Source organism: Eptatretus burgeri, chromosome 4 (genome assembly GCF_056783735.1).
Source record: "Eptatretus burgeri isolate ZD-2024b chromosome 4, Ebu_testis_v1, whole genome shotgun sequence".
NCBI classification, from domain to species: domain Eukaryota; kingdom Metazoa; phylum Chordata; class Myxini; order Myxiniformes; family Myxinidae; genus Eptatretus; species Eptatretus burgeri.
In genome coordinates, this window is record NC_140964.1 from 130076535 (window position 1) to 130095262 (window position 18728).

Sequence of the window (18728 nt, forward strand, 5' to 3'; positions counted from 1 at the left end):
GACTCTTTCCCATATTTGCAACAGTTAAGGTATTTCACCTTGATCCAAGAAATAATTGAAGTTCTAAAAATCGATAATATATTACAATCAGAAAGATCACCACCTTATTTTTTTCTTGTTTTGTCAGTTTCCATTTTCGCCTCAACAACCAAAAAGTTAGACAAAACGGTTTCAGATTTACGTACAGAGGATAAAGGATAACCAGAAATATATTTCACAGAAGAAAAGGATGGACTCATTTTCAAAATATTACCCTAACTCTAGCAAAGTACCCCAACAAATGTCCTTGAAGAAGGAATGGCTAAAAAAGAGATGGTTGTAGAAAATTGCTTCATTTAGAAACGTTGAGGCGCTAAAGGAACTGATCTAATGATGCAGTGACAAAGCTTGCCAGGTGTTGTTAACGCTCTGCATGTACAGAGGAAGTGATGACATCAATCTTAAGGGGCTGTCACACCTTGACGATTTAGCCAGCGTATGCCGATTTATGAAAAATTTGTCTAAAACGCTGGCACGCGTCGAATACGTTATGGGTAAGTTGTGTATACGTTAAGCACATGCTGAAAAACATTGCCATACGTCGTAGTACGCTGGCTTTAATTGTTGTACTTTGCGGTTGTCCGCAAATTTTAGCATGCTTGAAATTTTACGACGTATGCCGGCATATGGCTCACACGTTCGGCATACGCTGGGAATAAGTTGTAGGCATGTTATGCGATCGTTGACACACGTTACTAGTAAGTTACTCAAGTCGAAACACGTCGAGGTAATGATTAGCGTACCCGAAACTTATTTATAACCTCTGAGTAACGTGTTGTTGGCACGTTACACGATCGTTGACACACGTCGAGGCACGTTATGCGATCGTTGGCACACATCGACACGCGTTACTTGTAAGTTACTTATAAGTCGAAATGCGTCGAGGTAATGCTTAGCGTACCCAAAACTTATTTCTAACCTGAGTAACGTGCTTTGAATCTATGAGTAACGTACCTCCAACGCATATTGACGCATGTAGACGTATTTGATTGACGTCTTCCGGATGACCACATAACTTACTGAACGTGTTTCAAATTTACAGCTACCGTATAATGGCGTATTGGCAGCGTTTAAATTTTTTTTTTAAAAACCAACACCAACTTCCGATATTCCGTCACGTGCTGTTACGTCACGTCCGATTGCCTCTTCAGTTTGCTCGTCTTATTCTTAGTTCCTCCTCTGTGAATATTTTCTGTTTGAGGATATTGTCACGTCGACGTCTCAACTTAAAAGCAAATGTCCGAATATGTTTTAAAATTCGTGATAGACTTAAAAAAAACAACAACAACAACAACAACAACAACTTCAGATATTTCGTCACGTGCCTTCACGGAGCCAAGGAGAAAAAAAGAAAATGTACCTTGACGGAGGAAATAAGTTTCGGGTATGCTAAACATTACCTCGACGTGTTTCGACTTATGAGTAACTTACAAGGAACTTGTGTTAACGATCGCATATCGTGCCTACAACTTATTCCCAGCATAGCGGAACGTGTGAGCCATACAGCGAGTACGCCGTAAAATTTTCAGCATGCTTGAAAATGTACAAAAAAAAAAAGCATGTACAAGGCGTATTACGACGTATGGCAGTGTTTTTCAGCGTGTTCTTAACATATACACAACTTACCCATAACGCATTCGACGTGTGCCAGCGTTTTAGACAAATTTTTCAGAGATCGGCATACGCTGGCTAAATCGTCAAGGTGTGACTGCGATGTTGACACTTCCAATTCTCAGGCGGTTACGATTTAAATCGGCGTGCGGCAGCTTTTTAATAGGCTACGCCACGTGATCGTCGGCGATATGTGCAGCGCGCTATGCATACATTAGACTATCGTTGGGCATAGGTTGTGAACGCCGACAACACACTAATCATTCGTTGGTCTAAGTTATCTATATGTGATTAAAACGTTCTGTGTGCGTTACTAATACGTTATGCATACGTCCAACTCGTTATGAATACGTCCAAAACTTAAAAAAAACATCAAAATTTCAGCGTACACCAACGTTTTACATACATTTTTATACGTTGCCATTGCTGGCTAAAACATCAAGGTGTGACAGGGCCCTTAGGGAGATTGAGCAAAAACAGCTCGTGACAATGCAGTGCTGTCAGAAAATATTCACCACCCCACAACTTTTTCACATTTTGTTGTTACAGCCTGGATTTTAAATGGATTAAATTTACTTTTTTTTTTTTGTCACCGATATACACAAAATACCCCATAATGACAAAGTGAAAAAATGTTTTTAGAAAGCCTTGTAAATTTAGTGAAAATGAAAGACAGAAATGTCTAAATTCGATGTTTCTGCCTTTCATGTTCAATGTGTTTGTAAAACTTTTAGCCCCTTGAGTCAATACTTTGTAGAAGCGTCTTTGGCAGCGATGACAATTTTAAGTCGTCTTGGATTCTACCATAACAAAAAAGGAGGGTGCAAACAAATTTCAAATTACTTCCTTAATCGCCTTCAGTCAAACGTCAGGCTTGACCAGCCAGTTCGTGAAAGACTGGCCCAAACTTTATCCCATGGCGGAGCCCACAAAAAGGTGGATATATTTGGAGCCATTGAAGTTGTACAGTTGTTGTAGTAGTTGGTAGAGATAGGAATGTCATGCTGAAATGTTAGAGGGGTTTGATGTAAAACCAGTTGGAGTGATCTTGTTATGAAAATCTACACTGCCTTCAGAAAGTATTCACACCCATCAACTTTTGTCACATTTTCTGGAGTTACAGCCTGAATTTAAAATGGATTAAATTGAAAAAAAAAATTGGCACCGATCGACACAAAATTCCCCATAATTACAATATGAAAACGTGTTTTTAGAAATTTTTATAAATCGGTTAAGAATGAAAAGCTGAAATGTCCTCAGTCAATAAGTATTCAACCCCTTTGCTGTGGCACTCTGAATTGAGCTCAGGTGCATACAATTTCCTTTGATCATCCTTAAGATGTCACAACAACCTGATTGCAGTCCACTTGTGGCCAACTCAATTGATTGGACATGATTTAGAAAGAAACACATTTCTATATGTGGTCCTACAGTTGATGGCGCACGTCAGAGCAGAAACTCTGACAAGAAGTCCAAGGAACTGTCCATAGAACTCTGTCCGTAGGAACAGGCGTTCGTATGGAAAAAAAAATTTTTTGTTTGTTTGTTTTGTTTTTTGTGTACCTTGAAAACGAAAACAGAAGATAATGTGCATGTGTGTGATTAATATGTTACAAAAATTGGTGTCCCTTTGAAGAAAATAACATGGATAACCTTTCCTTTGTTAACAATGCCTTGTGTCCCTGGCAGATCATCGGTGAAATGGACAACTTCTTGGAATTGCTCCAATCACAAGGTCTGAGAGCAGAAACAGCCCAAGCAGTGATCAATATTCTTGGAATTGAGAATGAGAAGATTATTCGAGTTTGTGCAGACTCCGATTCATTGCAAACAGAGCTCCTCTCTCTCGCCAAAGAGAAATTTAAATTTGCAATGTATGCTGACTTCTGTAAATTTGTGAAATCGTTTTTGAAGCCGCAGGTAGTTCAGCTTGCGGGGTCTTCTCTGTTGGGAAGTCTGTTCATCAACTTGGAGAATGTTATTCGAGAACTTTCCAGTTTCTCCCAAAAGTTTATTGGATTCCAAAATGTGCAGCTGGAAAAAGTTCCTGCTTTCCGGGGAATCGTTTTCAGTGATGTCTGCAACCTCCACTATCAGGATGATGGATTAACACCCAAATTTGGTATGTCACTATCTTATACACCCTCCCATGTCAAGAAATACCTAGATGGTGAACCATTAATGTTTTTTTTTTCTTGTAACTTATGGAATCTCTTTTGGAACAATTTTGTGTTGTTGAAGACGTTTTAATTCTCGATCAACAAAGTCAATGTTATTTCTTCTAAATCGCATTAAATTCCAAAGTGTTCCATGTTTAACAGCACATTTAAGTCATACACATGCAGGAAGTAGTTTTTTTACCCCTTGTATAAGCATGGACAGCATAAGGGACATCCTATAGGGGGAAACGAGTTTTCTTTTTTTGTATACATTGTCGAGGCTCAAATGAGAGCTAACAAACCGCACAGCAAGGGGGTCATGAGACGAGAGGGAAGGACAGTTGGAAACAGACATTGGGAGATCTGTGGAAGGGAGAGGGATGGGGGTAGGGAATGTGGGATATACAAGATGAATACAACAGGGACTTTCAGGAATGAAAGAAGGAATTTGAAGGAGGTGGGTTTGGGGTGGATTAATGGGGGTATCAAAGTATTTGTTCGTGCAGGCATGATGGGCTGAATGGCCTTCACCTGTGTTAGATTTCCTTTTAAATCCTTTCAGATAGTGATGCCCAAAAGCTTGAATGAAAGAATTTCTTCAATGGGGATTGTTGAGAAAGTAGATTTCGGGGGGGGGGGCGGAGGGGTGTTCCAGATCATCTTTTCGGAAAGATATAGTAAGAGTTTGAGATTTGTCAGGATTGAAAGACATGTTCCAAGTGTTTGACCAGCTTGTGATTTTATCCAGATCTGCAGAGAGCGAAGAAGCTGTTGCTTGCTGGTTGAGAGATGACAGATGGTACTGCAGAGGTGGAGTCATCAGCAGAGAGATAAAGAGGATTTTCCAGAGTCGGAGAGATCATTGATGAAAACCAGGAAAAGAACAGGGCCCAGAACGCTGCCTTGAGGAACTTCAGCCTGGACAAGAAGAGGGGATGAGAGAACTCCATTTACAGCCACACGTTGACTGCGACAGGAGAGGAAGTCTGCGAGCCATGAGTGGAGATGGCGTTGTCTACCATAGGAAGAGAGTTTGGTGAGCAGGGCACGGTGCCAGACCATGTCAAAAGCACATGATATGACTTGGGATATAGCTCTGATTTCATGTCTCCATCCATTGTTGGGAGAGCAGAAGCAGCATACTCGGGTCGAGTGATCTCATCTGAAACCAAATTGATGATCGGAAATCAAGCCATTGAAGAAGAGGAAGGATTTCATGTCTGAAGTGTTGATGGATTCCATAACCTTGCTGATGATTGGGAGAAGGCTGATTGGTCTGGAGTGGAAGGGGTCTGTTTTTGCACCTTTTTTATGCAGGGCGGTCATGTTTGCTGATTTCCAAGCAGATGACAGATGACCTTGAGCAAATGAGAGAATGTGTAGAACAGAGAGAGGGTGAGCAAGAGCAGAGGAGCATGTTTTTAGGACAGATGGGCTGATGCCGGCTGGACCAGTTGCAGAATCTGAGTCAAGGTTTGACAGCAAGCTCTCCACTTTGTCAGAAAACAAGGACACCGAGTCCAGGGACAGTTGTGTGCGACTGGGTGTGTGGGTACAGAAAGCGATGGGTTTCGGACACAAGATTTAGATGCAAACACCGAGTTTCGGCATTCAGCCTTTTCACATGCGGTGTCAGCAGTGCGGCCATTTGAGGTAAGGGAGGGGATGCAGGGGGAACATACACCAGAATCAGATTTGATTAGATGCCACCAGGATTTGGAGGTGGGAGAGAGGTTTGAGAGTTCAGACTTGAGATTCGAAAGATGTTTTCTGGCTCTCCTGAGGATAGACACACACTTGTTCCGTGCTTTATGGAAGGAATTGAGATTACCCTCAGATGGGTTTGCTTTCCATGAGGCAAAGGCAAGTTGTTTCAGAACAACTGCTTTGCCACAAGCTTCAGTGAACCATGGGCATGAGGAAGGGTAGGACATCTGAAGATGAGAGTGGATAAATCTGTGCACGAGAGAGATCAAGTTTCTTTGAAAGAATTCCCAGGATGAGTTGATGTTTGAGAAAGTGGGAATGGGAGACCAGTCTACAAGTTTGATGGCTGCTTGGAGACCCTTCCAGTCAGCCTGAGTGAAATGCCAGACTCGACGGTGCTGAGGTGGTTCTCTGATAACAGCCAGAGAGATATACACTTTGACAAGCATGTGGTCAGAAGAACCGATTGGAGTGGGGGAAGAGCAGCAGATATTTTCAGTGGAATTTGTCAAAATCAGATCCAGAAGAGATGAACATAATTGGTTGAGATCCGGGTCAGTAAGTTGACCGATTGAATCAGTCCCAATGAGTCGCAGAAGTCTTTTGCTGAAGTGCCATGTCAGGTGAGAGAGAGGTACCCACACCCAGCCAACTGACATGATGACAATTGAAGTCACTACATATGAGGAAGAGAGAGTTCGGATGAGAGGATAGAAGTTGGTCCATGTTTTTGGATAGTGAGGCGTAAATGGAGTCATCACTGTTTGGTGGACTGTACCGCACTCATGTAAACTTGAGGCGGGAGTGGAGGGGAAGATGTAGCCAGAGGTATTCCTGGGGGTGTGGAGGAGTGAGGGCAGTGCATGGAGAGTGAAGAATACAGTCTTTAATGAAAAGAGCAATTCCTCTACCAGGACGAAGCTCAGGTCTGTCATACTGGAGGAGGGAGTAACCAGGGAGAGATACAAGGGAGTCAGACACGTCTTGAGGGAGGAAAGTTTCTGTTAGGCAGATTATGTCTGGTTTTTCAGTGGCAACCTGTGTGGAAAGATCTGTAAGATTTGAGCGGTCCCGGATATTTGAGGTCCACACTGTTAATGATGAGGGAGGGGAGGAGGCTTTGGGTGCTGGGGATGGGAGGGAGGGTGAGTGTTGGACAAGGGAGGAGGGGGGGGGAGGTAAGGAGAGTTGTTGAAAGAGTGTGGGGGTTTACAGAAGAGCGAGGGGAGGGGGTCAGATGAGTTGAAAAGGCTCTGTGGTGCTGGGTAGAAATACATTGGAGAGTAATAAGAGAGGGTGCAGAAGGCAGTTGAGGATTTGAGGTGGTGGAGTGATGAGATGGAGGATAGGGAGCAGGGTAAGGAGGCAGCTTTGGTGGGTGTGAGGGGGGGCAACTTTGAGAAGGGTGAGTGAGGGGGGTGAATGGAGGGAGAAGGGTGGGTGGGGAGTTTTTGAGAAAGGTGAGGGGGAAGAATGTGATGGTTGCTTTGAGTGGGAGGGGTGAGAGGGGTGAATTGGCACTGAAATTGGAAAAAAAGAATAATTGATGGAAAGTGAACATGCATAGCAAACTGGAGTTTTTAAAAATTTTAGTTCGGAAATGCGACGAAAGACATTTCTTGATGGATGCAATAACGGTGATGTAAGAGAATGGAGAGAAGAAACATTGTAACAGTTAGAATTTTTAGACAAGGTATGAAGGAAAGGTCAAATTGAGAGCAGTCTGTTGAAATAGAAAAAGATTCGTGAATTGTGATTCAGCAAAGAGAACCACACGTGTGTAAGAGGAAGATGAAGCGTTTTAAGAGACCGTTATTATTATTATTCTTGTTAAATTTTTTTTTTTTTAATAATAGATCCTAGTGGAGGATCTTTATGTCTTACTCACGTTGTTTTTCTTCATCTTCTTCTTGTGGACTCTTTTGTTTCACAGCTTACAGTTTTCATCGAAACTTCCTGAAACTTGGCATATATATTGTTGTAGATTTCCACCCGCAGGCGTGCGAATGACCGCGTTTAACCAATAGCGGCCGCTTCGCCCACCGAACAGACAATCCAGTCGCGGCTTTCTGGATCAACGCCGAAAACCAGCCACGGGTTTGTTTTCAACCACACCACAACCTTGTCCTTACTCTACCCGCGCTACAGGGTCCGATCGCCAAATCTTCGATTTCCCTAATTATTCACGCGGGTAGGTTACCGAGATATTGTACCTCAACGGGACCAAGCCGGGAACCAAAATGGAGAACTAAGAGCTCCACAAACCAAGAAGAAGAAGAAGAAGAAGAAGAAGAAGAAGCCACCACTCGCAGCTCGAGCCGAGCGACCGGCTTAACTTTCTTCCAAAACAGGGCAGCTCGAAGTAAAAAGCTCTCCCGAGCCCAGCAGAAGCCGAAGCTCACGGAACCATCAAAGCAAAAAGCCTCCAAAAAGCCTCCTCCCGAGCCAGGCCTCAGCCGAAGCTCACTGAGCCAGCCGAAGCAAAAAGCTTCCGAAGGCCTCAACCCCAACCCAAGCCAAACAGGACCCGAAGGTCTGCTGAACGGCCACTCTCAACTCCCTTCTCCAACTCTGCCCACGAACAAAAGAAAAGATCTCCTCTTATCCTTCTCCCGCCCTTCTCCCGCTCCCGGCGTGACTCATGACTCATGCCCTCGTGCTCCATCCCCTGCTCGCCACGGGTGGGAGGGAGTTGTTGACATCATGAGTCACGGGACGGCAAGGTTCTTCTTGCTCTTCACAGAAGAGGGGGAGGGATGTCTCCATTGTTCGTTCCCAAACTATTAAATCGATCCGCAGCGCATCTAATCGATTTCTGAACATTTAAACAATGGAAGGTGAGCTATCTAGGGAACAAGCACTTATCGACATGGCTGACTAAAGGAACCTGTATGTTGTGTGCAATCGAATTCCAAATTCGTAACAATATTGTTACGAATTCTCCGCCCGCCCAGCGTGCGAACAGCCGCTTTAGCCAATGGCGGCCGTCCCGCCCACCGGACGGACAATTCAGTCGCGACTTTCCGGAACAACGCCGAAAACCAGTCACGGATGTGCTCCAATGCGCACACCATGGCCTAGTCAATGTGCTACCCGCGCGTGACAGGGTCAATCGCCGAATTAATCGATATACCTAAGTATTTGCACAGGCAGCCTACCGAGAGATCGTACCTCAGCGAGGCCTGCTCAGACACGAACCGCTTAAGCGGTTCGTTCCGTTCAGGGATAACCGAGCGGTTTATTATCGCCAGGCCTCGTTGGACCCGATTCTATTATCGGCTATTTAAAAGCCCGCTAAATTCCGAGAGCAATACGGCGGTTCAATGGGGAAAGAGGACACAACGAACGGATTAACATTCATACAAGGACATTTATTTATAATAGCACGTATGCAGTCATGCGCGTATACATTTATGCAAGGCAAAGAAAAGAACAACAAGAAGAACTACAACCATCTATTATTATTATTTACAAGCACTTGCACAGTTCTACTTGCGGGACATGGCGCCACAACATTCACACAAATAAAAGCAAAGAAAGACCCCTTCAAAGGCAAGGGAGTCAGACTTGACCCGTAGGCCTTTATGTTCAAGGAGCTTGGTTGACTGAAGGAACTCCAAGAGGCCGCCGCAGGTTACCTTCACCCTCGTGGTGACTTGGTTGGTCGACCCTCGGTGGACCCTCTCAAGCTCCTCACCGACTGCGGGGACTCCAGGCTCAAACGTGGCTGCCCACAACTCCACACTTCCGAGACTTCCACAGACTTGCTGCTCCACCCAGACCGAGACCTCCACCGACCCGACCAACAACCAACCTATAGACCAAGACAGCTCGACAGCCCCCTTCGCTCTTCCAGCGCGGGCTTTTATCCCCCTCGGCTTCCCGCCTCGCCCTCCTTCCAGCTCCTGCGGGAAACTTCCAGAAGGGGGGCGTTTTCCTCTTGGGTCGGGGTTTTTCGTGGCAGTCATTCCCGGTCGCTCTTCTTTATTCTCTCTCCACTCGCCCCTCCCCCGTCCCGAAGCGCGGGAAAGTAAGAGGAAAAATCTGTGCGTTATCGGAACGTCTTCTTCTTTCTCCATGGCAGAGACGGTTTTCGATGCGGAGAGGGTTGTAGCATGGTTATGGAGATGGTGATTGGTGGTGTGGTTGGTGGTTGAGGTGATCGTGGTTGTTGTAATGGTGGCATGGTTGGTCGCTTGTGGAAAAGGTGGTTGTTGGTGTGTTTGGTGGTTGAGGTGATCGTAGTTGTTGTAATGGTGGCATGGTTGGCGTCGTGAGGGTGGTGTGGTTGGGCGCTTGTGGAAAAGGTGGTTGGTGGTGTGGTTGGTCCAAAATAACGAGAGCAAAGAATAACGGCTAACTCAAGATCACAGCCCTGTCCTCACAAATAATACCTATTAAACAACGGTGGGGAAATTGATGTGAACACACAATTAGCGATATAACTGATCTTGGGGATATCATTTATGGTTCTCTGCGAATTTCCACAACCGTAACACGACCCCCTCCCCTTTTTACAGACTCGTCCCGAGTCGTCGAATTTTCGTGTGCCATCATGTGTAAGTTTCCCCCAGTACGTTTTATCTTCGGATCCCTGAGTGCGACATTTAGCGTATTCGTGTCCCAAAAATAAATAACCAACGGGCTGTGTAACTAACTAAACAAACTCACTCATACAGACGACTTAAATAAATTGCCGGCGCTATGACAAACATGCAGGGGGCGCAACTCCTATACAATTTACCTTAACCTTAACTTATAATTTTACACGAAACCATGGCCCAGGACTGATGTCCTCTGTGGGAAAAGAAAAACACACAACAATGTCATCCCACAAGCCATTGCGTGAAACAGGGAGCCAGGCTACCCAAATGCAATCTCTGGCTCATTAATCCAATGCAGGTGACAGGGAATGTGGCCGGCTGCTCAAACGCAGTCCTCGGCCTCCCCCGTGAAATGAACGCAGTGAATACAAAACGGTGCACGGGCTGCACCAATGCAGTCTCCGTGTGCGGCTGCCTGCAAGGCAGTCCCTGCAGAACACTGAATGGGCACTGATGCAAGCAAACAAAATGGTGCACGGGCTGCTCAATGCAGTCCCATGGTGCAGATGGATGGATGGACAACACGGTGCACGGGCCGCCAATGCAGTCCCGTGATGTGGCTGCCTACAGGGCAGTCCCTGCAGTACGCGTGACGATCCTGGCGCGCATGGTAATGGACAGAAATGGGGCAAATGCAACAAAAACGGTGCACGGGCTGCCAATGCAGTCCCATGATTTGGCTGCCTACAGGGGCAGTCGCTGCAGCACATGCGATGATCCTGGCACACATGGTAATGAATGGATGGGCAAATGCAACAAGGGCTGGCAGGCATGGGGTCAAGGCAAAGGCAGGCAGACAAGGCATGGCAAGGCAAGACAAGGCCGTTGTAGCAAAACAGGCCGGTGGTGAAGCTGACCGGCACAGGCCTTGTAGTAAAAACAGCCAGCAGATGAAGCTGGCTGGCCTCTTGTCTTGTACTGGAGGTTCATGGAGGGAGTGCGGTGGTGCTGGCCACTCGGAAGGCGGGCTCAGACCTACCCAACTGTCTCCCTCCCAACCGATCGCCTTTGCCTGTCTCTGTCCATACCCACCCCCTTAATTTGCAAACTAACCCAAATTTAGCCCCATCTTATTTTCTTGTTTTATTTTATTTTATTTTTTATTTCACCTTCTATAAATCGTCTCCCTAACCCCCTTTATGGTCTCTGTCCGGCTAAGTTATCCTGTCTCCGAGCCTACTCCCAACCCCTACGTTCCCTTCCCGGAGGGGAATAAGGGAGAGCTAGCGTCCTGTGTCGAGGCCCAATCCAAGCCTCAGAACGACCTCCTCAGACTTCAGCGATCTCAACCCAAAGTGGGTCCAGCGGCCCACAACGAGAGCGAAGGGATGGATGGTGCGGAGGGGTACACTTCCTATCTACCCTAACCATTTAACTGTTAACTACCCCGGGGCTTTCCAAAAGCAACTCTCGCTTAAACTATCGATTCTAACAACCAAGATTCCTGTCGCCTGTGTTGGTGTCCTCACAAATTTGGACCTTGCCCTCCAATTTTCTTCCCGTACCCTCACACGGTCTCATGGCCGGGACGCGTGGCTCCCTTGGCAGGAACTACCCTCTGCCGATTCTCAAACTATGGCACCCCCGGGCCCTGCAACTGCCTCCGAGCCTACCAGCTCCCTAAACACTGGGGAGTGCCCTCCATGGCTACTCACCTGAACGCTCACATGGTAGGCTGGCGCCCCGGGCCCCTTCCCTAGGTGCCCGTGCCCATTGCACTGCCGACGCTGCCAATGGCGCCCCGGGCCCCGCATCATGCGGGCCCACCCGTGCCCACTACACTATCCCAGCCCCCCATGGACCCTTGGCCTACCGCGGCCGACTAGCCCGGTGCCCGGGGTACCCACTAAGCGATACTCACCGTTCGCAGCCATGCTCCCAGCCCGTCAACAGGGCTCCTGCACCCCTCCACACGGGTTTCGAGCCTACATTCCCACCAACAGCAAAACGACCTCCATTTTGTCAATTTGACTAACCCACTAACTCACATTACACTGACCCCGGGGTCCCTTGGGTGGGAATCGGTCCTCCCCCCAATCACTCATCGCACCATGCATTCCACATTCACTCCATACACATAGGCTCGCTGGCCCTCACTCACTCATCATGTACTTTTTCCATTCATTTCTCAACATCGCTGATCACTGCCATTCTTCTAGCAAAATTCCCTATCTACTTCGTGCTCCCTCGTCATCCCTTAAACTAGTAGCACATTCCATTTACTCTACGTAGCTAAGCTACGTCCCCACTACACACTCAAAGTCTGTCACTGTCCTCAAATAATCCCATACTCCATCCTAAATCTAACCTGAATCCCTCTACCTAATCCATTCCACGGGCTCCATGAGGACTTATCCCTGCCCCATGGAGCCGGTGTAACTAACACTAACCCATCCCCCTAACTAGTGGTATCCTGTGCCCGGGCCAGGGGTGTCTTCCACCCCTTGCCCAGGGAATCCTGTTCACCCCAAGCGAGGCTTGTTTTTTTTTTTCTGTGCGCCCACCAGCGCGAAAACTCGCAACCTGCGCTTTCTCCCCGTGACGTCATGGCAGCTGCTCGCGCTCCGCGCACCTCGTCCCTTCTCGGACGGTACCTTCCGGCAGGAATTTTCCTTCTGCCGGATTCCAACCATACGTGCAGCCATGACGTCACCCTGTGCATTAAAACAAGCCTCGCGCTTCGAGGGATTCCCCACGCGCACACATGTGCTCTGTTCTTTGGAGCTTTACACACGCTCGCGTGGAGAACCCATCCAGTCCAAATCCATATCCAGCCTACCTTCTGTCCATTTGCGGGATCGGCTAATCCACCGCATGCGTTTACGGACCAGGCTTCACTCCCGCATGCACGCACGTGGCGTCCTCGTGCGTAGCACAGCACGGACCCCGCGCGCGCTGCCGTGCAAACCCTGCACGGTCCCCAAATTAGCTACGGCCGCTACTCGGCCTTTGTCCACCGTCAGGCACCGTCGTCGTTGCACTCTCGCGCACAAACTCCCACGTGCCACGACGCTCACACACCTCACCATGACAATCGGACATGCGGTTGCGTGTTCCCGCATGCCAACTGCCATCTCCCTCACGTACAGCGACCTCTCACCCACGGCCGTTCAATCACGCATGCCATTTCCCTCGCAATGGGGAACGTGGCTGAGGTTCTCTTCCCCATTGGCCACGCCTACGCAGCACCGTGTCCTGTCAATGGTTGGTAAATAAATGGCCATAACTTGGGAAGCAATTGTCTGATTAATATCAAGCCTTGAAAAGGCACATCCTCAAGGCCCCAGCAATATACCTGGCAAGTTTCAATTAGATCGGACCAGTGATTGTCGAGAAACAGACACACACACAGATTGCTGGAATTATACATAGATGTATGGATACGTTTATGTGTGTTTGAAAATGTATGTATATACATATGTTTTTTGTGTATATATATATATATATATATACACAGTAAGTCCTCGCTAACCGGAAGTTCGCATATCGTAGTTTCGATTTTTCGTAATTTAGTTTTAATAACCAATTTTTCAATTATCGCAAACATTTTATGCCTATCGTAATGTCATTGCAAGGAAAAACGCAAAAAAAGTTCCAAACTGCCTGCAAAAAACAACAATCACACAGAATGCGCATAAACACACTTTCACTTTACTGCGCATGTACTGTATGCTGTACTGTACGTATTCTCTTCACGCTCGCCTGCATACCTTCCAGTATGAATCCCAAGCAACCCGCAAGTCTTTTGCCGAGCACACCTCGTTTCAAGAGACAACGAAAGGCTGTCACATTGAAGGTGAAATTGGATATAATTAAAAGACATGAACGAGGTGAAGGGACAACGGAAATCGGCCACGCGCAGCAATCGCTGCATCGACTGTACATTCGATTGTTCAAAGTTCGGCAAAGATAAAGAAAATATCACAGATTGCGACCAGTTCGAGTGCAACGACACTAACGAGAATGAGAGATGGTGCCATGCACAACATGAAGCGTTTATTATGTGTGTGGATAGAAGATCAAACTAAACGTCGCATGCCTTTATCTCTTGCTGTGATGCAAGAAAAAGCACGTAGTTTGTTCGGGCATTGACCCACGATTACGTGATCAATTACTTCTCCAATCATGTTGAGAAGTATCTCCAAGGAGAACAACATTGACAACAAATCTTTGCTGCTTGTAGACAATGCTCCTGCCCATCCTCAGCAAATGGAAGACTGGTGTGAAAACGTGCAGGTAGTATTTTTACCACCAAATACTACCTCACTTTTACAGCCTATGGATCAGGGAGTTATTGCTGCTTTTAAAGCATATTATGTTAAGCATAACATGCTGCAGCTTATCAAAAAAACTGATAAGGACAAGCTATCAATCAAGGAGTTTTGGCGAACATACAACATAAAAATGGCTTTGGAAAACATTAAGGATTCATGGGCGGAGGTGAGTGCTTCCACAATGAACGCTGTGTGGAAGAAAGTGTGGCCTGAGTGTGTCCACAATTTCACGGGGTTTGCTGATGTTCCATTGATTACAAGTCAAATTGTAGACTTGGCACAGGAGGCTGGTTTTGAAGAGGTTGACTAAGAGGACGTGGATGACTTACTGGAGTCTCATGCAGAACCCTTAAGCAATGAAGATCTTATGGAGTTGGAACAGCAGTGGGCTCTTGAGGAAGAAGAAGATGCTGTGACACCTTCATCCAAGCATCTCACCATGAAAAACCTCAGCCAAATCCTCAGCTCGTTTGAAAATGCCATAGAATTTGTTATCGAGCAAGATCCAAATCTTAAAAGGAGCACTGATTTTAGCCGTGTTGTTAATGATGCCGTTTGTTGCTACAAGGAACTTTATGCAGCAAAGAAAAAGAAAGCCATCCAGCCCACTCTCCATGCATTTTTCAAGCCAAAAGATGCAGCACCAACTCCATCCACCATCCAGGATGCTCCTTCAACCAGCTGCCAAGAGACCGTTCCCACTGGTGAAGAAAGTGACAGCACAGTGTCAAGTGAAGAGGGGGACAATTCTGCCACTCCGCAAGTGTGACTTGTCCACCGCAATCAACTCCGTTCCTCCAGCCTCGGGGTAAGTCGCCACTACCCGAGGAGTGTGTTTTGTTTATTTGTGTTTATGTCCAAAAAATTTCGAGCCAAAAACACATCCCCCCTTTAACACATTGGTTTCTATGGGAAAATATGTTTTGTTTAACACAGTTTCGCTTATCATAAGGTTTTCCAGGAACACAACCCTTGCGAAAAGCGAGGACTTACTGTATGTATATATATATATATATATATATATATATATATATATATATATATTTTTTACATATAGACATTATACATACATATTTCTTGTTGTAAACAACTCACTTCATCTCCCATACTGGTGGCAGCATGATGGAGCCTCATTCTAACAGTGGAAGTGATGTCCATTGCATACTACCTGATTTATATTTTTCAGTGTTTTAAACTTCATGTGCTTCATTATTTTCAGGTGATGTCTATCCTGTCAATGTCGACTCCAGACAACAGAACGATTCATCTGTCTCAGAAACTTTAACATATCATTCCAAAAAGGAAGATTCAGATGCTCATTTGACAAATGGCAGTCCTGTCTGTTCTGCAACAGGTGAGCAGAAACCTTCAAAATTAACATTCAATCTTTTGAATTCAGTGTTTTTAAAATAAAAATTGAAATCCTGAAATATTTTACATTTTGAGTTTCACCTAAAAAATGGAAAATAACTTCTTGCTTTTTGTTTATGTAGAACAATCAAGAAGTCCAATTGGGCAGATGAGGTCCAGGTGCAGCTTGACAGTGAAGAAGATGTTTATTTTGAAGAAACAATCCCAAGAACAAGACTCACGACCTTCAAAATACAAGTGCACATCTGGTGAAAACAGCACAAAGATCAATGTTCAATTAAAAAAACCCAAAAAGGTTATCGAAAGGCAAGTGCATTATAAGTGTAATATCTGCAGTGTAGATTTTACTTCACCGAGAGACATCAAAATACACATGGGGACCCACAGTGGAGAACGCCCACACAAATGCTCTGTCTGTCATAAGGGTTTCTCTCAAAAAAGTGTTTTGAATATGCATATGAGAATCCATACAGGAGAGCGACCTCACAAATGCTCTGTCTGTGATAAGGGTTTCTCTCATAAGGGTGATTTCAATAAGCATATGATGATCCATACAGGAGAGCGACCTTACAAATGCTCTGTCTGTGATAAGGATTTCTCTCATAAAGGTAGTTTGAAGATGCATATGAGGATCCATACTGGAGAACGACCTTACAAGTGCTCTGTCTGTGGAAAAGGTTTTTCTCAAAATAGTGCTTTGAATGTGCACATAAGGATCCATACAGGAGAGCGACCTCACAAATGCTCTGTCTGTGACAAAGGTTTCTCTCAAAAAGGTGCTTACAACACGCATATGACAATCCATACAGGAGAGCGACCTTTCACATGCTCTGTCTGTGATAAAGGTTTCTCTCATAAAGGCCATTTGAATATGCATTTGACGATCCATAATGGAGAGCGACCTTACAAATGTTCTGTCTGTGAAAAAAGTTTCTCTCATAAAGGCAGTTTGAATATTCATTTGAGGATCCATACAGGAGAGCGACCTTACAAATGCTCTGTCTGTGATAAAGGTTTCTCTCAAAAAGGTGATTTAAATATGCATGTGACAATCCATACAGGAGAGCGACCTTGCAAATGCTCTGTCTGTGATAAAGGTTTTTCTCGAAAAGGTGATTTGAATCATCATATGGCGATCCATACAGGAGAGCGACCTCACAAATGCTCTGTCTGTGATAAAGGTTTCTCAAACAAAGGTTATTTGAACAAGCATATGATGATCCATTCAGGCGAGCAACCTCACACATGCTCTGTCTGTGATAAAGGTTTCTCTCGAAAAGGTAATTTGAATAAGCATATGAGGATCCATACAGGAGAGCGACCTTACAAATGCTCTGTCTGTGATAAAGGTTTCTCTCAAAAAGAGAGTTTGAATAAGCATATGACGATCCATACAGGAGAACGACCTCACAAATGCTCTGTCTGTGATAAAGCTTGCTCTCGAAAAGGTGATTTGAATATGCATATGAGGATCCATACAGGAGAGCGACCTTACAAATGCTCTGTCTGTGATAAAGGTTTCTCCCGAAAAGGTGATTTGAAACATCATATGAGGATCCATACAGGAGAGCGACCTTATAAAAAGCACTGTCTCTGATAAAGGTTTATCTCAAAAAGGTGATTTGAATTCCCATTTGACAATCCAAACAGGAGAGCGACCTGACAAATGCTCTGCTGTGACAAAGGTTTCTCTCATAAAGGTGATTTGAATTCGCATATGAGGATCCATGCAGGATAGCGACAGTGGAGGAAGTCAGACTGAGGATGTCTGGTCTGGATTTGAAGGCCAACTTCAAAATGTGGCTTGGCTGAGCATGAGACCCAATAGTTTGAGTGACTAAACCTCTTCAAGAGGGTTGTTGAGAAAGTAGATGGGTTTGTGGTTATGGTCTTTGATGGGAGAAAGGGGGAGAGAAATAGATGTTTGATCAGTTTGTGATTTTTGTCAAGGTCTGAAGAGAGTGAAGTGGCTGCTCTCAGTCAGGATGACGGATGTCACGGCAGAGAGTGGAGTCATCAGCAAAGAGGTAATGAGGATTTCCCAGAGTCAGTGAGATCATTGATGAACATTAGGAATAAGATTTAGCTGAGAACACTGCATTGGGGGTACTCCAGCGTGACTGGGAAAGGAGAAGAAAGGGTTCCAGTTCCTGTTGAGAGCCACATGGCAATGAGAGTGGAGGAAGTCAGTAATCTAAGAATGGAGTTGGCCTTGTATTCGATAGGCAGATAAGTTGGAGAGCAATTTAAGATGCCAGACCATGTCGAAAGCTTGAGAAATGCCCAGAGAGGAAGGTTCACATGAAGAATGTGTATCATGTCTCATATTGAAGGCCTCCACCCATTGTTGGGAGAGTAAAAGCAGCATGTCCAAGGCAGAATGATCTGGTTCTGAATCTATATTGATGATTTGAGAGGAGGCTGTTGGAGAAAAGGTTTAATTTTATGTAAACTGTGATGATGGATTCCATGACCTTGCTGATGATTGGCAGTGAGCTGATTGGATTGTAGTTGAATGGATCCATTTTTGTACAATTTTTATGTAATGTTGGCTGATTTCCAAGCAGATGTAAGATTACCTGTGGTAAATGACAGGGTGAAAAAGGCATTGAGAGCAGAAGTGCAAGAGCAGCAGACCAAGTTTTTAGGACATGTGAGCTGATGCTGTCCAGTCCAGTTGTACAGGGAGAATCAAGGGTTGCTAGAAACTTTTACAACTTCTCAGGTTGAAAAGACACAGAATCCAATAGCAGTTCCATTCTTGCGTATGACAGCTTGGCCGCCGGGTTGCTCTTATTTCTTGGAGCACAGCGAAGCCGCTGATGCTGTGCCCCTCTACCAGTACACTCGTACTCATTTCGCAAAACTCTGAAGGATGACAGGCTGAGTTGACCCCACCTGATATTAATACATACTGCAGCCAACGAGGCTCAAACTCAGAACCCTAGCATAGCAAACCAGCC

At 45.4% G+C, this 18728-nt stretch overlaps 1 protein-coding gene across 1 annotated transcript; it reads left to right on the plus strand.

Moving 5' to 3' along the window:
• The first annotated feature begins 3279 nt into the window (after window positions 1-3279).
• Window positions 3280-17391, plus strand: LOC147029113 (uncharacterized). The gene is given in 4 exon segments (XM_085876193.1): window positions 3280-3772; window positions 15614-15748; window positions 15888-17314; window positions 17317-17391. Coding segments are annotated over 4 exon segments (2115 nt in total). The 5' UTR covers window positions 3280-3294.
• The last annotated feature ends 1337 nt before the right edge of the window (window positions 17392-18728 follow it).